Genomic DNA, 23,242 nt, shown 5'->3' on the forward strand with positions numbered 1-23,242 from the left:
AGTTATTTACATACCACCTTATGGGAGTTCCTGCCATTCTACGTTGGATGATCTATCGGAATACATAGGTGATATTGTTATCCTGATGAACGCCGCTGATCCTCTTCTACTTACCGGCGACTTTAAACAAACATACCTCAATTGGATCCGGTCAACGTCAACTGATATCGCGAACGTTGTCGCTGCTCATTTCATCCACCATGTAGCGTGCCCCAACCATGCTAACGCTAGTTAAATCATTTATCTAGCCGAATGGCTAAAAAAAAGATTTTTTATTTATCGTCAAGTCTAACGCTAAAGTTAGACTTCCTTAATTCTAAGTTTAATCGACTGTAACTGTAACTGAAAAAACTATATCTGCGACTGCCCTGATCTGTCCCTACTTATAGTTTCTGGTGGGCCGGTTGGTCACGATGTAGTTCCACGTGCGCCGGTGTCCAGTTGCTGCATCGTCAGGTGCGCGATGCAGTTCCCACGGTGGCGTGTTTGCGCGTGGCCGGTGTCATCTTCTGTCTGCTTGCTGGCGTGGCTGCTCGTGGCCGGTGTCATCTTCTGTCTGTTTGCTTGGCGTGGCTGCTCGTGGCCGGTGTCATCTTTCGGATTCTTGCTAGCGTGGTTATGTTGCGTTCTAACTCGCTAGTTTAAGCTTATTGGATATTTCATGGTTGGTCTTCAAGCACTCTACCAACTACGTGTTGTTATCAACACTATCGGACATCTCGAACTCGATGATCAGCTAAGGATACACGAATCCAAGTAGATTCAAGCGTAGGATGATGTGACGGAAGCGTGTGGTTATTGTTGCTATTGTTGGGTGTTGTTGCACTTTGGTTATGCCTTTCTCTGTTGGCCAGACGGTCAGATTTCTCCGTTGGTTCCGGAATGACCCGGAATCCAGTAGCAAGCGATTACCGGGGTTCCAGATATCGAGTCTAGGAGCAGAATATGGGGGTCTTTGGATGTGTAGTGTTTCAGAACACTGGCACTCCTTCGTCGGCGGTTTGTTGGATGGCTATTCGGGTGTAGAGGATAGAAGTGTTAGGAAGTTTGATAGCGCAGTTGTCCATGATGCAATTTGATCCCACAGCCTGCTGAATGTATCAAAAGTTTCCCTTACAATGCTAACTAAATCGCTAACTCCCTTTCAGAACGATGCCGGGAATCCCTTGAACACACGCAAGATAACACACTCAGAAAATGGTGTACAGCGCAGTATTGCCGCCCTGGTAAGAATACAGCTTGGTAATAATCTTTTTTGACTAAGCTAATCAACTACAATTTGATGCTTGTGGCTATACCTCCAGCATACCACCTGGAAAGATGGACGATGCTTCACGAAGTACACTGCCTTTCTGGTGAACGGAGAACAACCCGTAAGCAATGCCATGCTAGACCAGTGGGCAAATGAAACGGAATGGTTTATTAAGGATATGAAACATCTGTTAAATCTAGAACATCACAGGTAAATAGCCCCCGGTCGTCATTCGTACCGTTAAAGTATTAAAATCTTATCACGCTTTCGTAGATTTTGGTCTACAATCGTTTACAACACCACCACGCTGGAAAGTATTTTGTCGTTCATGCAGAATGCTTTACCATTCTACCTTGTGCCGGTAATGAGAGCGATGGAAAATGACCATATCTTGCCACTCTACACCGCTGCCCATGCGTACGTCTTCAAAGTAATTGTGCGGCTAACGACCCTGCGGGAAAGCGAAACCTGCTGGATGGAGCCAGAGTTTTATGGCAAGCTTGTGTATAAAAATTTCATCATCACCGTACCACTGCTGTTTGATTTGATATCGATCTACAGCCGTGATAATATGGAGCACGTTTCGCGCATAATTGAAACCATCTTAAAGCTTCAGCCGAAGTACATTCAGGATCTAAGGCAGGGTTTAAGCTACCTGTTGAGTGTGAGTATGAGTTTCCATTCGTGAAAAGAAAAATTCGTTCCAAAAAGTTTTCTATTCGCCCGCTCCTCTTAATTAAACTATCCCCACTTGGCATCTCCCCTGTCTCTCTCTCTCTCCCTCTCTCTCTCTCTCTCTCTCTCTCTCTCTCTCTCTCTTATCTCTTGGCTGCGTTCTTATCTATGTAATCACTTTTTTCTTGGCTTAACGATGTAGTAGGAGGAATAACTGCAGGAAAACTGTTTTTTTTTCTTTTTCAGAAAATGATCCTATAGACTAATAGAAAAATATGTAGCACTACATATAGTACCTGTCACTCAAAATCATTTAAAAAATGTACAGTAGGTTTATAAAAGTTGGAACTTTCTAATAAGGTTTTTTTATTGCATTATAATATCGTACATAGATAGTGCTACAAACTTTTCTATCAGTATATTGTTTTTTTTGAATAAATAATTTTCCTGCAGCTATTCCTCACACTATAATGATGAGTAAACCTGTTTTATGTTGCAAACAAAGTACATGATTAGAGTTTAATAAATGAAAAAAAGTCAATTATATTGAAATCGAGATATTCGTCCACAAAAATGACCAGTCACATTGACTGTACCGGTAGAAGTGGCACAAAATTAAGATATTTCCTAATCATTCATTCTTTGTTTTTAAATCCTCAACTAGCTTTTATTAGGTAGCCAACGAATAGCTTCATCTTTCTTGATATGTTCATGCAAATACGACGAGCAGATGAAAAGTTATTAGCTTTCTTATCCGACAACATGCAATCCCCCATAAAAAATCTTTTTCCTATTTTTGGCCATTGAAACGAAGGTTACTGTCTCCTTATCAATCTTTCGTTCTCGTCTACCACCCTTTCCCTCGGCCAGGTAGAGCAGCATTATAGTTTAGATTAGGGTTAGTTAGTTTTAAGTACTTTTTATAGTCGTAAAGCAAATAATTGAAATTGAAATTTTCTCTCTCTCTCTCTCTCTCCCCATCGAAAAAGGCATTCACAATCATTCAAACGCGCTGCGAATCGGAACTATCGGAAGCGAACGCGTCCGAATCTACGCTGAACGATCTGACATTGTACGCGCAGGATTGTAGCAGCGTGCTGGTGCAGCTGGTTGCAATCTCCGCCACGCTGCGTCAGATATGTTCCGAACTGAATGTAGAGTTTGCGATTAGCAACTTTTACGACAATGTGCTTATCGTGCTGTACCGTAACATTCAGGAGGTAAACAAGCATTCGCAGTATTTAACCTATCTGAACGATATGCGTGTGGAGCTGCTGGAAACGTTTCGGTCAATATTGAGCGTTCAGCTGGAGAAAATAATGGAGAGTGCAGACGATAGTTTGCTAGCGGCGGACAAGTTTATCAGCATCCTTACCGAGTGTCTGGCAAACAACGTTTTCGTTAACGATTATAAAACTCTGTTCGATATCGAGGACGATTTGGCAATCGTGCAGCTAGGGTACAAATCGGTCGATCAGGTAAAGTATGACTTCATACAGAAAGCTTACGCGAAGGATAGTGAACCGCAGGCGGAGAGCAGTCGTACCAACTCGAGTGCAAACGCAGAGCAGGAAATTGATCAGGAGATGAGCGTGGTGACTGCGGAACAGTCGGAGATGGAGCAAAAAATCGAACAGAATGTGCAGTACATCAAGGAACTATTGCCACATCTAGAGGCAGCACAGATACGCAAAGTCCTCTGCACGCACGATAACGTTGAGGAAGCGGTTAGCGTACTGCTCGAGCAGGACAGTTCCAGTTCGGCGCACCAGTCAGGCACCGATGTGCCGCATATTCCACCCGATCCGCTGGATGAGTTCTATCTGCGCACCGGTATCGATCGGTTAAACATTTACGATGGTGATGAGTTTGACGTAATGGTAAACGACAAGGTAAAAGGTATCATCAAAAAGGGCAAGGGTATGCCAGGCCAGCCCAAAACACTCACCGCACTGTTGGACGACAAAAGCCACATACAGCAGGCGCGTCACATCTACCGGCAGTTTGATCTGGTCGCGGAAAATGATTTAGATGACGACGAGTACGACGATTCGTTCGAAGCCATGACGGAAAGCGAATCGCGCCACGTGAAACTGTCCAAGGATGCACGGAACGCTATCGCCGATCAGGAGCTGGCCAACGAGAGCGATAGCGAGAACAACGAAAGCGAGGAGGAGCAAGAAGCGAATCAAAATCAATCACTTGCTTTCTGCGAAAATCCTGAGCTGGCGCGCAAACGGTACGAGGAGAAATTAAATAGCAAGTACCTTCGGAGACACGGTGGACCAGCGGCCTCCGGGCCGCGGGAAGCCGATGTACGAGGCAATCCGAAGGGCCAAGGGCAGGATAGTAAGGTACTGTTGAATCGAAGACACAAGAATGAGAATAAGGCGTTGAGTGGTAATCACAATCGTAAGCAGGGGGCTAGCTATAAACGGAATCGTGGCATGATGCCTTCCTAGACTTCCTGACAAAGATTAAGGTAATGGATGAAAATAGTTTCGGATTGTAATCGCAATTTGGATCAGAAATCTTTGGCCAACTGTGCTTTTTTAAGCATTGTATAAAAAAGTACAATAAAAATTCTGTGTAACTTGTAAATTAAATTGAATTGTGTCCATTGAAAGGAATGATGAATAAATATTGATACTACACAGAAGGTACTTAATCAAGTCATACTTAAGAATTTCCCAGGACTTCAGGAGACAGGAAAGTAGAATTAAAAAAAACCATTATCAACTTTCTTTCGTTGTTTTCGTTACACAAGAAATTTATACCGATTGTCTTATCAGCTAAGCTTACTATATTTATTGCTCGATGAATTTTCGCAGCCCACTTCAACACATGGCGCGAAGCTCTCGGAAGGCTAAAACGAACTCTCGTTATTGGTTGCTATTGGCGCCAGTCATTACACTATCAAACGGCTGTGCATATCATCACAATTGTTATATACGGCATCGGAGGCCGATATCGTGTTGTTCTGTGTGTAGCTGTCGTACTCAAAATCTTCGTGGCAGCTGGGAGCCCCATCACTACCGTCGCCTATCGCCGGATTGCCCTGGAAGGTGACGTTTGACAACTCGACGTCCGAAATGTCGACCGTGCTCAGCTCGGTGTTCTTGAATTGTATTCCAACATCGAACTTGCTGGAACGGTAGTAACGCTGCCAGTAAACATAAAATCCAATCCCACACATCGCCGCAATCAACACGGCGTATGACATAAAACTGAGAAAGCTTCCCGTAGACTCTTGTTCGTCATTCGCGCCGGAGAGGGACTGGTCTGCGTGCGTCGACGCTACGCGGAAGGGTGTCAGCGCTCGGCTTTTATCCTGGGGCTTGGGACACCGGTCGCCTTCACGTATTTCAAGCCCATTCTCGCACACGCATTTGCCCTTCGCATCTTCCGGTATGCACAGGTGGGTGCAATTGATCAACTTGGTGTCGCACCAATTGTTGGCCATTGGTTGCCGAGACTCCTGAACCAGCAGGACCTGTTTGGACGGGGGCACATTCACATCAAACCGATCGCACTTGTAGCCGGCAAACAGTTGGCACTGTCCTATCGTAGCCGAGCCTTCATTCACGATCAGTGCCTGGTTTTCAAACACGCTCAGCTGCAGCGGATGATTAAGCACGTGTGGTTGATCACGGACGAGCACTGTCTGCTGCTGGCCGTAGTAGTTGACGCGACAAAGCGTTTTACCGCTAAGCTCGGTGTAGTAAAGTAACTGACTCTGTGGATCCACGGCGATTGCGGAAACGAGTGCCGATTGCTTGGTGACGACTTCCTGGAGCGTACCGTCGAGCTTGGCTTTGAAGATAATTGAATGAGGAACCTGAAAGATCCACGAGTACAGCAGCGAGTAAAACATGAACTTGTTGAGCGGGTCTAGCGCAAGTGCCTTGACGAAGGTACGCTGCGTAAACGAGATGACCCGGGCGCAGGCTTCCCGCTCGAAGCTGCACACCTTGATGGACCGTTCCTCTGCATCGACGAAGTACACGTTCGATGCGATCCAGTCGACGGACACTTTGTCCGGCGTCCCGACGCTCGTCAGCACCCGAGTAGTGTTCGTTTTCAGGTTCAGCTCATACAGCGCCGCACTGTCCTTAGTGGCAAAGTAGAGCTTCTGCTGGCGAATATTTATATCCATGGTGGTGACTCGACTGCCGCTTACCTGCAGTAGCGTTTCGATTTGCGGCGGGTTGACGGTGAGTTTCCGCACCTGGTCGACCGTGGTGTACAGTACGTGTTGGGGCGCTCCGATAGCTTTGCAGGATGTCTTGTCCGCCCGGAGCATGAACCCTTCGTGACAGGAGCAGCGGTACGAGCCCTTGACGTTGGTACAAATCTGTGCACATGGTTGCCTTGCGTCACACTCGTTCAGGTCCACGCAATTCTTCTTATCTCCGGCCAGCTCGTACCCGTCCAAGCAATCGCAGATGGAACCGGTCGGCGATTTCTGGCAGATTTGGGCACACGGTCCAAGTCCACCTAGGCAGGCCGATTGACAGTTGCCATCCTCATCGTGACCGTTGGAGCAGTCACGCTTGCCGTCGCACAGTGCAGACATCTGGATGCATTCACCCGCCTTACACTCGAAGGTGTCCTTGCCGCAATTAGTCGAGTGGAAGGTTTCCGTCGCTCGCCCACTACTGCTGGTACAGTTGAGCTCGTCCGAACCGTCATCACAGTCGACGTCCTTGTCGCAGCGCCATTCCAGCCGAATGCATTGACCGTCGTCGCACTGGAAATCGCGGATGCCACAATTCGTACAACCTGCCTCGTCCTCACCGTGAGGACATTCGGCCGTACCGTTACAGCGAACGGCAACATCGAGACAGGTGTTGGACTTGCCGCAATGAAACACCGTCGAGTTGGTGTAGTCCCCTGCCTGACACTGCCCTTCCCGCACACCGTCGCTCGGGCAGTTCTCTTCGTCCGAACCGTCCCCGCAGTCATCGTTCCCATCGCACAGCACGGACTGTTTGATGCAAAACCCGAGCGCACACCGAAAGTATCCTGCGGGACATTCGGGCGTGGCCGGATGGCATGTCTCATGCTCGTCGGACGCATCGTTACAGTCTGGACTACCGTCGCACTCCCAGGCAGCCGGAATACACTGGCCGCTGTTGCACTGGAACATGCCCTCTGAGCATGTGATAGTCTGTTCCTGTTTGTGCGGCAACTTCGTGCAACCCAGCTCGTCCGAACCATCCGCACAGTCCGACACACCATCGCACCGACCGGTCGCGTCAATGCAGAATCCGTTCGCGCAAGTAAACTGGAACTTGCTGCATTTCGAGAACCGATCGTAGCCGGCACAGTTAGCCTCGTCGGAGAGATCAGCACAGTCGTGGTGCTTGTCGCATCGTCGCTCCATCGGGATACATTTGCTGCCGTCAGTGCAGCGGAACTCGTTCCACCTGCAGCTGGCCGCGATACGCGCCACGCCAGGATCACAGTTCTGCTCGTCCGACTGGTCCTTACAGTCGACATGTCCGTTGCAGCGCTGCTTCATCTTCAGACACTCGCCCGACTCGCACCGAAACTCGCAATCGGAGGCATTGATGCACACCTTGCTGACCGAGGAATTGAACACCATGCCCGTTGGACATACGCAGGCACTCGCGTACAGTCCGGCGGACACGCAAATATGCGAACATCCGCCATTGCCCTTCAGACACGGATGGTCGTGCCGTTTCGTGGGCTGGGTGGCAATGATCGGTATCATCTCCGGTACCGTCATGTTGGGCGGCAGTTGAATGTTGATGCGCTTCGTTGTGCCGACGTTATGCTTGTCCGACCAGTACAGACGCTGGGATCCGTAGCACGTCCAGAACAGCTCGTTGCCAACGATCGCCACCGACACCGGCTGGCGCAGGTACTCGCGGAACAGATGCCGAGTGTCGCCTTCGTAGCTGGTGATCTCGATTCGGTTTTTGCCCATGTCGCTCCAAAAGATAGCGCGCAGATCGTGATCGACCGCGAAGCTGATCGTACCGTTGCTGCCTAGTCTGTCCTCAATGACGTGTGCGTGGGGTCCACGGCCCGTCATGTCCTGCCGGTCAATGTGCGTGTGACCGGAGGTCGAACGTAGCGCAATAAACATTTTGCCAATTTCCGGTACCAGTGCTAGCGCTACGGGCGCATCATCGCCTAGGTAGTGCTGGACGATCGCTCGATGTTGAGTCTGCAAGCTATATATCACAATAGTAGACCATTTCGCATCCGCCCAATACAGCGTGTTGCTTAGATAGTCAAAAGCAAGTGCTGTGATCATTCCGATACCGTCCGATACGATACGTCTGGTGCGGAGTGATGCCAGCTCCAGCGTAAAGATCGCGTGCTGCACGTTGTCAGCGATGAACACCTCACCGTTGAGACTGTTGAACGCCATCTTGCTAATGGTCGGGAATAGCTGTTCGCCTCTGCCAGTTTCATGACGCCCGAACAGATGATGCTTGAGCGTCACTAGATAGTGGCCGATGCCAAGTAGGATGTCCTGCCGTTTGGCCACATTCACACAGCTGTGCTTATCCCGGTGCAGCTCCATGCCTTGTGGGCAGGCACAGGCGTAGGTGGCATTGGACGTCAGCAGACACAGATGTGAGCAGGTGTGGTTTACACAGGCGTGACTAACCTTCGGCTGAATGCTGGAGTGATAGATGTGTACATCTGGAAGAGAAGGAGAGGAATCAAACCTAGCTTAGTGTTTATTACAGAAACTCACATAGTGGAAGATAATTCTTTTGACCATCACTATTTACAAGGTTTTAAAGTAATAACGTGTATGTCTCATTCTCGCCACAATGGTGGAGCAGCAATATATGGACAGCAATCTATTACATTTAATCTTATATTAGAACAATACTTAGAGGGAAACCGGGACCGGTGGTGTAGCCGACAACGCGCCGGTCTTCAAACGGCAGGACTGAAGTTCAAATCCCATCCGGAACGTCCTCCCGTAGTGAGGACTGAATAAGATTATTGATGGAGTTGGTGAATTTTAACAAAAAAGTAAAAGCTGCTACTACGATCACTAATCACAGTCGTACCCTAATTAACCATGTTTTCAGCAATGCTTACCAACTAGAAACATTAGCCAAACCAGAACTCAAAATTGCAGACCACGAAACTATTTTATTAAAATTTAAAAATGAAGAACAGTCATATTACTAACAACACGTAAATTCCAAGACGCTATAGCTCACGAAAAGTAAAAAAAATTGCTGAACAGTGTAAAAGAAATACATAATACTATACCAACAGAAACCGAGCCACCAGGAAATAGCACAATTGAAATTAGAACAAAATTACATTTTAACCATCGACCTTAGACAACTAAAGAGAATATGTCATAATTTGAAAAAAAAAAACTGCTTTGATGTTACCGGAACAGAACTGTTAAATATAATAAAGATGTCACTAACCACGGGAAAATTTTCTGAAGAATGGAAAGAGTTGATCATAAATCCTTCCCATAAACACGCTGAATATTTTATAAAAGATTTTATAGGTGGTTGTGAAGGAACAGCTAGTACATTACTTAACTACAAACCATCTTTGAATCCCTGAGCAGTCAGCTTATCGGGAGGGCCATTCTTGTGAGACTGTACTGAATCTAGTGTTGGCAAAATGTAATTTACTGATGGACCAGAAACAAGTGACACTAGCTGTTTTCTTAGATCTTAACAGAGCCTTGAGACAATTTCGAGAGAACTGTTAGATAAACCTATCTAAACATATGGCATACTAGCCACAGAACTTGAATGGTTTAAATGTTACCTAAAAGGTAGGAATCAAAGGACATCCTATGCTGATATCTTATCCGATCCTATGGAGCACACGCTCGGTGTTTTTCATTTCCAAATTGAACAAGAAACATCATTACTGACCAAGGCATCATTGAAAAGACAAATAATATAAAATATCTTGCAGTGACAATTAATCACAAGTTGACTTTTAAAACACATTTTGATAATCTTATAAAGAACATTGAAAAAAAGTAGACTTAGAAATTACTTAAACCTAAAAGGAAAACTTGTATTATACAAATCTTTGATTGCTCCTCATTTAGACTTTTGCTCAACCATTTTATGTTTAGCTAATTTAAATTAATAATAGTACTGTTACCAAACTATCTGACTGAGCGTGTACAAAGAGGGACAGACTTTCATAACTACAGCAATCCTATGCCTAGAGTTCCAAGTGTCACGTCCGCGGCTAGTGCAAACTCGCTATTTTTTGAGGGAGTACTGCAATTTAACAAATTCCCAAGAGATGCAACAGCTGAAAGGACTCGGCGCCTTTCTACAGGACCGGGCTTCAAATCTAATCCGGACCGTTCCCTGTGACCAAGTAGGTCGTTAAGTTAATTAGGTAGACATGGTGTGGTATGAGTGCGGGAAGTACTCTTGTCTCTGCCTGACTGTTTCTAACAGAGATAGTAGGTAGTAAGTAGTATTTCTAGACCATGCACTACCAACCATGGTAAAAAATTGATAATCACCCACTCGAGAATTAGGAACTAGACAACAATCAAATATCTTAAAGATAGCTTCATCATCATCACTTACCGAAGATCATACGATCGCGCACCAGCGTTTGACGCATCTTGCCGGTAAATTTATCACATGATTGAATGCTCTTTGTGTCCCAATCCGACCAGTACAGACGATCGTTAAACACGGCTACCGAAAATGGATGCTTCAGTACGTCGGACAACACCACTACACGATCGCTGCCATCAAAGTGCATGCTCTCGATGCGCTTCAGCTTCGCATCGATCCAGTACAATCGCTCGTTGGGCCAGTCTAGCGTTAATCCGTTTGGCCAATGAATACCGCTATTGACGACGACCGTCTGCTCGCTGCCATCCATCCGTGCCCGGCCGATCATGGCATTGTTGCCCCAGTCGCTGAAGAAGATGGTACCGTTCTGGGGCAGAAGCGCCAGTCCACGCGGTTTGTGCAGCTGGTCCTGTATGATCGCTTTGCAGTGGTATCCGTCGCTCGAGCACACGGCAATGTGCATCTGGCCGCTGTCGCTGAAGTAGATGTTCCCGGTTAGCCAATCGAGCACCAAGTCCTCGGGCGAGATAAGTCCCGCCGTAAGCAACAGCTGCCGATCGCTACCATCCTCCAGCGAGCGTTCGATCGATTCCGTTTTGTGCGAGATATCCGTCCAGTAGACGTGCATGCCGTCGTACGACACGCCGATCACTTGCGATAGCTCTTTCGCGACGTAGTACTGATGCATGGACGTCAGGTACATGGCGCCGACGGACTTCTGGGTAGTGTATAGCATCAACGCCTCGGTGCCGGTGGAGAGTTCGCACGTACGTCCGTCGCGCATAAGAGTAAACTGATCGATGCACGTACACCGGAAGGAGCCCGGTGTGTTGATGCATCCCTGCGAGCACAGCCCATACCGTGCGCACTCGTTCACATCCTGACACTTGCCCGTAGCGGCATCGAACTTGAAGCCGACACCGCACAAACATACCGCTTTGCCGTCCGGCATTACCTTGCAGGTTTGTGGAGCACATTTAAGTTTTTTGCAGGCATCCGATTTACAGCTCGCACTCTCGTCACTACCATCACCACAGTCATCCGCTCCGTTACACACCTGCGCCACATCTATACAGGTGTGGTTGTTGTGGCACTCGAACTTCCCATGCTCCAGCGTGCACTCGTGCAGACAGTGCTCCTCGTCCGACCCATCGCCACAATCGTCCTGGCCGTCGCACACCCAGCTGCTAGACTTCAGGCAGTGCTTGTTGCGACACAGGAAGCCCTTACATTTGGCCGCGATGTCGATACAGCCGATAGTTTCGTCTGACCCGTCCAGACAGTGGTGGACACCGTCGCACACCAGATCGGCTGGGATGCATGCCTTATCCGTGCAGGTGAACTCCGCTTTGCTGCACACGGGCGCCTTGTGCGGTACTTCATAGTTATCACAGTTTTCCTCATCGTCACCCTCCAGACAGTCCTTCTGCTTATCGCATCGGCTAGACCCACTGATGCAGGTGGTTTCGTGTCGGCACCGATACCAGAACGGTTCCTTGCAGAGGAAGTAATCTGTGGTGACACACGAAGGGAAGGTATGCACGGTTGCCTCAAAAAGGTAAGTGAACCAACACAAACACACACATACAGAGGTAGTATCAGTGACTTACCACATCCAGATTCATCGCTTCCATCGGCACAGTCCTGGCTATCGTTGCAATGCCCTGCAGCCGGTATGCATGCCCCATTTTCGCACTGAAATTCGTGCGAAGCACATGACTTGGCTGGGCTCTTGGCTAGTAGAGCGTAGTCTACGTGTACTGCAAGCAGTATCAGCGCTACTGAAATCTTCATACCTGTTGCCAATAGATTCAAGACATAAGCCTCCATTTTGTTCGCACAAAACACGTGCCGCTGTCGTGGTACTTACTCGTGCGAAAAAAACCGACCGATCGGTACACCTTAACATAGTTTTTGTGCTGCATTGATCCTTTATCTAGCTTGCCTGCCAGCCAGCTAGCAGATGTGATGTGAGAAAATAATCCACGCTTACACTACACTACACAGCACTACACTGCACAAAATTAAACAAAAAATTCACAAAGGACCCCACGAAAAACGAATGACGGAAGGCACAGACTGCTGGAACAAAACTAAGCTAACCGCTCGTTTGCTGTGGTTGTAAATCATGGCACTAGACCCGTCGTGATTTTTCTGATCCAAAATGGCCACGATATTGCAGGATTGATCGATTATCCACTTAGGATACCTAGGATACTTAGGCAAAGGATACTAGCACCTGTCTGTAGTTATTCATACTCTAACTGTCGCCGAAGGTACATGCTGTTAACATTCTCAACATTTTATCTCAGCTCAAGGGATTTAAAAAAAATAGTATTTACTCCTATACATCTACCACGTTTCGCCAAAAGTATCCGATGTACGAATGTTCCAGTCGTTCGATGTTCCGGATGAAAATTTACTGGTGCACGGTATATTCCACTCGTTCTGTGTTCCGAATATACAGTAAATCGTGGAAGCTGCCGAGCTGAAGAATCTGCTGACTTAGCAAAGTGTTGTATGATCCCGCACACATGCACTGTCGGACTGCATCGGCTGCACGCGTGGTCACATTGTTCGAGTTGGGAAGGTCAGTTCTTCTGACGTCACTCCGATTCAAGGTGGAAACTTACGAATCGGCATCGCCTTTGATCGTCCAGGCGTTCATGGAAATCTGGAAGAGATTTCCCTTAAAGGATTGTTGGAGAACTCGAGGCCTAATCTTGGGTAGGGGAACTCTCGAAGCTCATGAACTAATAACTCGATTGGTTTGAAGATAGAATATTCTAGTCTTGGCGGTCCGATTGATAATGATCGTCCAACACTATTTCGCTTTATTTATACCTTAATTTTGTTGGGTTTTTTTTGACAAATTTCTTGTTATAAAAATAAGGTTAAAATAATTATTTGTTTCCCACGCGACAATGTATGTGCTCATAATTATCCTGTTTCCTGTTGCGTAAGGGTTTTTGATCAATCATGTTTTTATCGATTTTATTGATATCCGTTCAATTGGTAATTTGATTTAAGTCGATTCTGCGTGGGAACCTATCTAGCAGCTAGGGGATTTTGTTTACATCTGGGATTTTGGATTGATATTCGGATTTTCTAAAATGGACTCTCCCGCAAGAACAGCGCAAGAACAAACCCGCAAGAACAGCGAAACAGTCAAATAAGCGTTACGAAGCGTTACACTTTGATGTTTCGTTTCGGTCTGTTTCGGTCGTCTCTGGCCCCGGCCTCATACTACGTAATTGGATAGTCAGTCCTCCGTACTCCTCCTCCATAAAGCTCTCAAATTTTGACAGTATGAAGTCAATTAGTACGACAATACGGCATTGGACCGTCATAATCAATTATAAATAAATAAGTCAATTAGTAAACATTGACCACTGACAGGTGAACCGACCACCAGGAGACAGCGTGAGCAAAGAAAAAATCCCAACATTGTTGTCACTTTCTTTAAGGATCCTGTGACTGTGATCTGTGAAAAAAATACAAAACACATACAAACACAAACGTAAATAAAACACATACTTCTTGTTATCTAATCAGTTATTTCATATGCACAACGACAACGACTCGAACAAACGGTACGATGACTGCTTATTTGACATATGATAGCTCGTAAGCTGATTAAACGCTCGTTAATCAGCTTACGATCAGCTTAAACGCAGCAACTGGGTGCGTTGAAGATTTGTTAAGTGGGACCGGGAGCTGTAAACTGTAAACAAACCACATGTCAATACGTCAAGTTGCACAAAGAAAAGAGCGCGATTCTCGAGGAAAACATTTTTTTGCTGCAAATTTACAATTTTTAGTAAAACTGCCGCCATAAAAAAACAATTCCTGTTCCTTCCGTCTGGTGTTAAACGTTTCATAAAGAAGGAAACCATTATTTCTAAAACATACGACGTATGGTGGTTAAGTGATATAGATAAAAGGAGGAAAGACACCATGCCGGAATGCATAATAAACGGCGTGCCGGTGAACTTTCCGTTCGAACCGTACCCGTTGCAGAAAAACTACATGGCCAAGGTAATCGAGTGTCTGCAGAATAAAAGTAATGGCGTGCTCGAATCACCGACCGGGACGGGTAAAACTCTCAGTCTGCTGTGCTCGTCTCTGGCGTGGTTGATGCACATGAAGGCCAAGGTAAAAGCGTTACATCTTACAGGAAAAATTCGTGTGGTTGCTATTTTTTATCGTTTTTTTTTTTCGTAATTCTAGTTACCAAAGTTCCAGCTTTCCTCCAGCGCTACACTCGATACGCTGCAGCTGCCCGAGCTAAGCAACGCCAAAAACAGCATGCTCGACCCGGAACAATCACTCGCCCAGCAGGAACAGCGGCGTGATGCAAAAATAAAAATTATCTACGCTTCCCGCACCCACTCGCAGCTATCCCAGGCAATGCAGGAGCTTAAAAACACCAGCTATCTGGGTGTACGGTCTATCATACTCGGTTCCCGCGATCAGCTGTGCATACATGGGGAAATTTCCAAGCAGGATAGCAACGCCATCAAGACGATGATGTGTCGGGAGGAAGTAAAGGCACGCAACTGCTCCTTTTACAACCGTGTCGAGTGGGCAAAGGATCGTACGGAGGTTACCGTGTTGCCGGTGCTGGACATTGAAGATCTCGTCACGGTAGGGCGGAAAATGAAAGCCTGTCCGTACTATCTAGCGAAGGAGCTGGTAGAGCAGGCGGACGTTATCTTTATGCCGTACAACTATCTGCTCGATCCGAAGGCACGCAAATCGAACGGCTTGACGCTACAGAATACGGTCATCATACTGGATGAAGCACACAACGTGGAGAAGCTGTGCGAGGAGATCGGTTCCGCTCAGCTTCGGTCATCGGAGATTGCGGTTGCGATCGAGGACACGTCCACCGTTATTAAGGCGCTCATGGATGAGGGTGGTTCGGCCGCAATGAGCGAGGACAAACCGTTCGACTTTACGCTGGACGATCTGGTACTGTTGAAGGAAATTCTACTCAACGTGGAGAAGGCGGTGGATGAGATACCGGTAATGTTCTCGCAGGGTGGTAACACCCAACCGGGCACGTACGTGTTTGAGCTGCTGGAGAAAGCGAATGTAAGTGTTTCGTCGTTTATCGACGTTTTTGTTTATTTTCGGATTTATCGGAATATAAACAAAAACGTTCGTTTTTGTTAACCCCGGATTTATTGCAAGCCTATGCTAAACGGCGAGTCAAGCATTGGAAAGTTTGCAATAATGTTAGGCCATCAGACTTATCCGAGTGCCGCTATTTTTTTATCCGAGTGTCGCTTTTAACGCCTTTTACAAGGCGTTATGCCGATGAATTTTGATTTCATAATTCAATAATTTAGAATGGAGTACATTACTCTTGCGCACGTTTTTTCTTTAAGGTTTTATATTTGTTGTTGCGTTCGCAACAATAGGCTTTAATAAGGTTGGCCAAAACTAATGAAAAATCAATTAATTTTTTGTGCCGCAATCTATACAGCAGAACTACAACGTATTGACTCACCTGTTAGGCTTAACTCACTATAAAAACTTAAAAACTATAACTTAAAAGCTAAGTTAAACATTTAACTTACTAACTACGAACATAAAATATATATGTGAACTTATAACTTTACGTACTGATCACTTACTTTTATAACTTTTGCAGATAAAGCTCGGTAATGTGAATGTAATTTTACAACTGCTCAACTCACTAGTCACCTACCTTACTACAACCATGTCGAACAAATTCGTGCGCCGTGGTGCTGGCTTACAAGCGCTGGCCGATTTCCTGGAGGTTGTGTTTGCCGGTAACAGTCCAGAGTACCGGCAATCGGTCGAACGATGCTTTCGCGTGCATATTGAGCTGGAGGAAACGAAACAGTCCACCAAAGGGAACGTAAAGCGTGCGGACGGTTGGACGGCAACGAAGCAAAACGTCCCAAAGCCGGCTACAAAATCCACCTCGAAGGTCATCAATTTTTGGTGCTTTAATCCGGGATTCGGTATGCGGCAGCTGCTGGATAGTGGGACGCGTAGCATCATCCTTACCAGTGGTACACTCGCACCGCTGAAACCGTTCATCAGCGAGCTGAATATGCCGGTTGCGGTGTGCCTGGAGAATCCACACATCATCGACCGGAGCCAGGTGTACGTGAAGGTAATATCGCACGGTCCGGACCGGATGGAGCTAAACTCATGCTTTAAGAATCGGTCCGACCCGCGGTACATTTCGTCGCTCGGCCGTACCGCACTGTCCCTGTCCCCGCTCATACCGGGCGGGTTGCTTATTTTCTTTCCCTCCTATCCGTTGATGCAGAAATGCTCGGATGAGTGGCAAGCGGCAGGTATCTGGGCGCAGATAAATCGCATCAAACCGATCTTTATTGAACCGCGCGGCAAGGATGCGTTCCTCGCGACCATGGCCGATTACTACGCGAAGGTGCGCGAACCGGGTGGCCGTGGTGCAATCTTTATGGCGGTTTGTCGCGGCAAGGTGTCGGAGGGGCTCGATTTTGCGGATGGTAATGGACGGGCGGTCATGATTACCGGGCTACCCTTTCCACCGATGATGGATGCCCGGGTGGTGCTGAAGAAGCAGTACCTCGATACGAACCGAACGCGCGAAAATGAGCTCATCTCCGGCAATGATTGGTACGCGCTGGAAGCGTCACGTGCCGTAAATCAGGCGATCGGGCGAGTGATACGCCATAAGAACGATTTTGGTGCGATTTTGCTGTGCGATTCGAGGTTTCAAAACCTTCGCCAACAGTCACAGCTGTCCGCGTGGATCCATGGCCATTTGCGAGACGGTGAGCCGAACGGGGGATCCACGTTCAAGTTCGGCACGGTGATCGGTGAAATGGCGCGCTTTTTCCGCAACATGGCAAAAGTTGAAGTACAGGCGAAGGTGCGGGATGTGTGCGCAATTAAGCAAGAGTACGATCCGTGCTGCAACACGATCAAGCATGATCCGGACGCTAGTAGTAGCGGGCTAGTTACGATGTACAAGCGCGAACGTAAGGAAAGCAACGAATCGCGTCCCTCATCCTCATCCTCCGAAGTCGATATGATAACGCGCAAAAAACGGAAAATTGTGCTCGTACCGAACAAAGCGGTTAAATACGAACCGAACGATGGCGATGGTGAGAATCAACCATCCAACCTCACGCAGGACGAGGACTCGCCGCGCGCTAGCGAATTGGGTGCCTTGTCCATAAAATCGGAGCCGGATTTAACAGTCGATCTGGCAGATGGCGGTGAGCGGATCGCACCGGACAATCGGGTCGATTTTCTGCGCGTTGTGAAATGTTCACTCAATGTTAACGATTACAAAACATTCCTTCAGGCGCTAGCGTTGTACAACCAGAATCGTGATATACACCACTTTATCGAGCGGATTTGCGTTTGTTTTCGTAATCCCCAGTTGTGGTATTTGTTGAAGGGTATGTAGCTACATGATTGTATGTTCTAACTTTCGAGCGTATAGATAATTGAAATTAATTTGGTTGGTTTTTGTTTCCAACTTTTCTAGCGATGCGACGATTTGTTCGATCGGAACATAAGGACCTGTTCGATGCACGTATGGAGAAACTCACAGCAAACGGTTGAACAGTTCGATGAATTTAATTAATGCTACGATTATGTTTATTTTTTTATACAGTTTTCAAATACAGTGATAAAAATTTTAACGCGTTTAGTGCAGACATAAAAGGGTTTTGGATAACCGTAAAACAGCATTGATGGGAATAGCAGAGGCTCTGTTGATATCTAAGAAACTGGTGTATAATGTGATTAACAAAAAATTGGAAAATTTGGAAGCTTTTCGTAAAATGAACTATATTTTAAAAAGGCACTCAAAAGATAGTAGATCGCTATAAGCACTGTTTCGCTCTCGAAGGTTATTTAGTTGAGTAAACAAATTGAACTTGGCAAAAAACATCCTTTTATCGTCCTAGGACTAGGATCATCCTAGGACTTAGAATTACAGAGTCTTCGCGGATATAATGAACAAGTTCTCCGAAATAATTACTTGTTCAGATTTTGAATCGCCCGATCGATCGATAATTTTGTAGACTCACGTGTTTTTGGTCCAATCTACCGGTGCTGTAAAACGATCTAGTCTAGATCACCTAGACCGCAGTTGCATGAGCTATGGATACTAGGATACCATCTAAGCTATTCTATATATCACAGGTTGAATCAATAATATACCAGAACAAATAAGTATTTCGGAGAACTTGTTTGTCATTTCCTCGAAAACCCTGTATCTACGCACCGGTAAGTATTTTTTGTTCAAAAAGGAACATTTTCGATTTATTTATAAGAATTTTATTTCTCATATCTACTCACATAACATCACTCCTATACGTAGTTTACTTTAGACGAATTACTGCCAATAATATAAAACCACTTATATATGCACTTTTCAAAAAGTTGATTTCGATACTTCTACTGAGTGTAACTTAACCAAATTTTGGTGGAATGATCATTTATATTATTAGCTAAAAGTCAAGCCTCATGAATTCCATTCGTAGAATTTGTAAAAACTTCAATGATTCAATCGTCAAAATCAATTACCTTAAAAGTGCGTTCTTCTTTGGGACATGCGTGTGCGGTTTGGAATCTCCCGTATCATCTTCTTGGAATTCGAGAATTGCGAAAATTCAACGCTGCTTTATAAGAATTGCGATGAGATGTATGTGGGACCGCTCGAGACCTCCTCGTCCGTCGTATGCCGATCGTTGCCAAATCTTGGGCTTAAGCAATATTTGTTGCTAGCCGACCCTCCTGATCTCTTATACTCAGTCACCAGCAGTTCCTTTTTATACCATTAAAAGCAATAAAATACCAAAAATTTAACGCCACAAATCTTATAATGAAAAAGTTATTGATGTTTGAAAATCAAAATCATACCCTAGTATCCGGTTGTAGAGTTGACGGTTTAAAAAAGATGGGTACTTCGCGCCCCGCTGTACCTTATGGATTGATGTTTTGTTTATGTTTTGTCGAAAGCTGTCACTATACTGGTTTTTGGTTGTTGTTGCATTCCGTCAGTGGTTGGTGTTGTGCCGGGTGCGAAAGAAACTTAATTAGAATTTAATGTGCCCGGATACGTTGCCCGTAGCAACTGCAACGATTGAGGAAAAGCAAAGCAAACCGACTGAAAATTCTTTCCCTTTCCACCGACTGACAGGTGTAGCAGCAAACGTCAAACCAACACCAAAACAGGGGCATGCCTTGCACATTCGCCGGAACCAAAAACTGCTAGACCCCGTTTGCCGTTCGGTCTGAGCTTGGAAATTAAATGAGTATACAAATCCGCCCAGCAGCAGTGCCTAGCGAAGGAACGCGCGTGCTGTTGAAATGGTGCTTGTTCAGCTACGCTCATTACGCTCCTGGCTGCTTGCTAGCGACCGCAGCCTGCGCGACACACTGAACAGCATCTTTTGGCTGAGTTGTGCCTTAGGGCTCGTTTTCCTACAGTTCCGGCGTCTGGTGGAGGTAAGCGATTTGGCGGTTTTCTGACCGCTTTTGAACCTTAAACGCTTTCTTCGTGTTCTCTCTAGCGACTGTTGCGTTTGGGGCGTGTAAAAGGGCGAAAGCATGGACCGATTGTACAGCATCTGTGGAACATTTGCTTTTACACGAGCGCCACCATCTTTCTGCTGCTCTACCAGATGCTGCTGATCCGTCCGGAAGTTATGCGAGAAAGTGGCAAATACTTTCCACAGTACAACAATGCCATCTTTGCTACCGCCTGCGATCCGGCCAAGTTTGAGATCATCACAGTCGTGCTGGTATCGTTCCGGGTGTTTGGTACGGTTGCGAAGCTGTCCAACGGTGACTACTCGGTAGGATTCTCCAACGCCCTCTGTTCGTTCTTGCTGGTGTATTGCTTCACGCAGCGGCTTGAGAATTACAGCATCCTGCTCAATCTTTACCTCGCGATCTACAGTGCGTTCGAGGAAACGTTTCTACTGTACGCTTCGCAAACAGACCAAAAGCACAATATTAAGCTGACGGTTTTTGTGCTGCTCAAGTGTTGCACCTGGTAAGTTGAAACGTGGAGTTAATCGGCCAGGTTGTATAAAATGTTTGGTTTTGCTTGCTTTTCGTTGTAGGAGCTATTTATTCCTTAATTTATTACCGTTTGAGTTCCTTATACCGACGCTCTATACTCGCCGGGAGCTGTTTCCGCTCAAGCTATGCTTCTGGCTTTGGTACTGCTCGTGCGTTTGGAACTCGCCACTGCTGAAGTTGCTGTACCACAAGATTTACCATCCACACCCGAACGACTGTGCCGGTGGTGATTCGGCCGTCCGATGTATACTGTCGAACGATTGGCAAAACTTTCGACACTTCCGTAACCTGGAACATGCCTACCTCGAGTTGAAGCTGCATCAAAGGTAATTTTGTAATATGCATTACATTTTGTAGTACATTTGCTTTCGTGTATTCCGTATGTTAAATCTAGTATTGGGATTTTTTTTTTGAAAAGGTACGGAACGCGAACCTGGAATGTGCAAAATAATCGATATTGAAATTAAAAACCTCAGTGAAATGAGTGGGAGGGAGGGCAGGGCGCGGGTTGGTATGGTTTTTCTGCAACATTTTTTTCTCGGACAGTCAGATCAAACTGGGATTATGAAAAGCACTAAATCCAAAAACTTTACTGAAGTTTACTTTCCCTATTGAAAACGGGATGAATATCCCACAAGGAACGAAAAAACGAACGGAACGGAACGATGTTGAAAAAACGATCGAAAGGAAACGATCAAAAAAAGGAATAGAACTATTTTGTTAGGTTCTAACCGGAATGTAAAAACCCTAGTTAAACCTAATTCGAATCCGTGTCTCCGTACCATAGGATTACCTGCCCTACATGTTGGTAACTTAAGTCAAGGACAGCTGGTGGATTTACTATCTCCTTGTGGTGTGAAATGTGGTGTTCTCATCATTCTTATCACACAAGTCTTAGTCCTAACCACAAGTCTTAGTCCTAGTAGTGATTAAAGAGATAGCTGATATAGCAGTTCACAACCTGCTCTGTCAATTCTCTGCTCATGTACAGAGTTAGAGTCCAGCAAATTTAAACATCCTTGACAACGTTCCATTCACTTTTCTCTTTTGGTAACGGCTGGGCTTCTGTTTATTATGAACTACTTGCTTTGAACAATGTTGAACCTAAACTGTTTATGTATTTTGATAATCAATTGTCTAATCCTCAACTTTCAGCCGCGAAGATGCTAATACTGCACCGACTAGCGAAAAAGCCACAATGACCGCTTTCCAAACAATCAAATGTAAGTGGTATACTTATTTGCGTTGCAATTGCGCCCCAACTAATTGTCATCTCGCTTTGGGTGGTGTTTTTTTTTCTATCAGGTGTCGTAACCTTAAAACGAAAGCTAAAACGTATGCGCGAAAACAAGGAGCAGCTCGACAAATATAAGTAAACACAAGGCAACTTACACATAATCTCAAACGGAACATATATTGTGATCTCTCGACCGGATAAAATCCCAACTTTCTCGTCCATTTTCTTTCTGTGTTTCCCTCTCCGTCTCTCTTCTTGGTGTCCGTTTTAAAACGTCCGTCCCGATTGTCTAAGCTTATCCACCAGTATCCATTCCTATGCCCGATCAACAGAAAAGACCAGAAAAGAAGGATAACGCAAATAGTGCAGGTATAATTTATTGTTAGTGTTCAACGGTGAAAGGAAGCGATAAGAAACGAAGAAGAGAAAAATCGTACCCGAATAGGAAATGTGTATTATTTTTCTAGAAGGAAATTAGTAACACCCCTATTGACAAAATTGTCTTTATAAACACTATTGAGGCTTTTTGCAATACAAATTTGCCTTAATAGTGCCTTAATCGGCAGGTTTTGTCAATAGGAACTAGAGCTGTACAAACATTCACCGTACACTGGCCGATTGAGAGCCACCCATTACACCGATAGCTTTTTAATATAACGAACGCGATTAAGCAAAAGAAGAAAACGAACGTGTATGGGTCTAAATGTTTATATTCTTCAATCTGGGATGAGGGTTGTGTAGTAGCGACACTCGCTTCGAATCCCTTTTAACCCCCCCTTCCCTTAAACGTAATTAATTCGAATCGAACGTTTTTGTTTTCGTGTATGATATTTTTGTTTTTCTTTATTTCAGATATCCGTTTTTTTTTGTTTTGTTTTGTTTTTGTTGTTGTTTTGTCTGCTTTTTCTTTAATATATTATGCTAGCTTGTTTGTTTGTTCATAAGTTAACTATGGTTCCCCTTTTTCGTTTGCCCTTCCTCTTTACTTGCGCTTTTCGTTTTGTTTTGTCTTGTTTCCACGTGTTTATTTTTGTTTTTTGTAGCTCAAACTCACCCGAATACGTGTAGTGTAATTTTGTTTCTTCTTCTGAGACGGGTTTTGGGCTGTGCTGTGCGGGATCCTTCCCGTCGATTGAGGTAATCCTCCCATCAAGCGCCGCTGACCTGCGATTGTTTAGGATCATGTTACGGTATTGTTTCGTGTGGGAGATTTTGAGCTCCACCGACCGGTGTAATACCGATGTTTTATTTTTTTTTAAATCGAATTTCGACTTCGTTTATTCGATTTGTATTTTGTTACTTTGAGCATACTTTACTGTTACTTCGTTGCCCCTCTACTACTGTTACTTGATTACTAATATAATTGTTGTGTTTGTTTTTGTTGTTTTGCTATCTGCTGAATACTTCAAATGTGTTCATTATTATAAA

The 23,242-nt window shown here is 45.5% G+C and overlaps 5 protein-coding genes across 6 annotated transcripts in view; 3 read left to right on the top strand and 2 right to left on the bottom strand.

The window, feature by feature from the left end:
* Positions 1-23,242, bottom strand: part of LOC126561285 (protein C19orf12 homolog) — a 100,719-nt gene that overhangs the window by 52,556 nt on the left and 24,921 nt on the right. The window contains exon 1 of one of the 2 annotated variants that reach the window (XM_050217312.1): positions 176-181. The exons of the other annotated variant lie outside the window; for it this stretch is intronic. The gene's annotated coding sequence lies outside the window, so the exon portion shown is untranslated. Of the gene's footprint in view, positions 1-175; positions 182-23,242 lie in introns of those variants that run through there. 2 annotated transcript variants of the gene reach the window in all.
* On the top strand, positions 946-4,394 carry LOC126563657 (activating signal cointegrator 1 complex subunit 2). The gene is made up of 5 exons (XM_050220305.1): positions 946-999; positions 1,149-1,226; positions 1,305-1,462; positions 1,526-1,916; positions 2,917-4,394. Exons 1-5 carry the CDS (start codon positions 946-948, stop codon positions 4,387-4,389), a joined length of 2,154 nt encoding a protein of 717 aa, XP_050076262.1. The 3' UTR covers positions 4,390-4,394.
* Positions 4,836-12,428, bottom strand: LOC126562595 (putative vitellogenin receptor). The gene is made up of 4 exons (XM_050219183.1): positions 12,374-12,428; positions 12,114-12,299; positions 10,510-12,015; positions 4,836-8,608 (listed from the first exon to the last, which is right to left on the bottom strand). Exons 1-4 carry the CDS (start codon positions 12,426-12,428, stop codon positions 4,836-4,838), a joined length of 5,520 nt encoding a protein of 1,839 aa, XP_050075140.1.
* On the top strand, positions 14,458-18,105 carry LOC126563668 (regulator of telomere elongation helicase 1 homolog). The gene is made up of 4 exons (XM_050220316.1): positions 14,458-14,658; positions 14,734-15,600; positions 16,163-17,939; positions 18,029-18,105. Exons 1-4 carry the CDS (start codon positions 14,461-14,463, stop codon positions 18,103-18,105), a joined length of 2,919 nt encoding a protein of 972 aa, XP_050076273.1. The 5' UTR covers positions 14,458-14,460.
* LOC126558926 (uncharacterized) lies at positions 19,792-21,953 on the top strand. The gene is made up of 5 exons (XM_050215019.1): positions 19,792-19,998; positions 20,064-20,548; positions 20,619-20,903; positions 21,733-21,800; positions 21,883-21,953. Exons 1-5 carry the CDS (start codon positions 19,861-19,863, stop codon positions 21,951-21,953), a joined length of 1,047 nt encoding a protein of 348 aa, XP_050070976.1. The 5' UTR covers positions 19,792-19,860.

This window comes from Anopheles maculipalpis, chromosome X, assembly GCF_943734695.1.
Source record: "Anopheles maculipalpis chromosome X, idAnoMacuDA_375_x, whole genome shotgun sequence".
Classification (NCBI taxonomy): domain Eukaryota; kingdom Metazoa; phylum Arthropoda; class Insecta; order Diptera; family Culicidae; genus Anopheles; species Anopheles maculipalpis.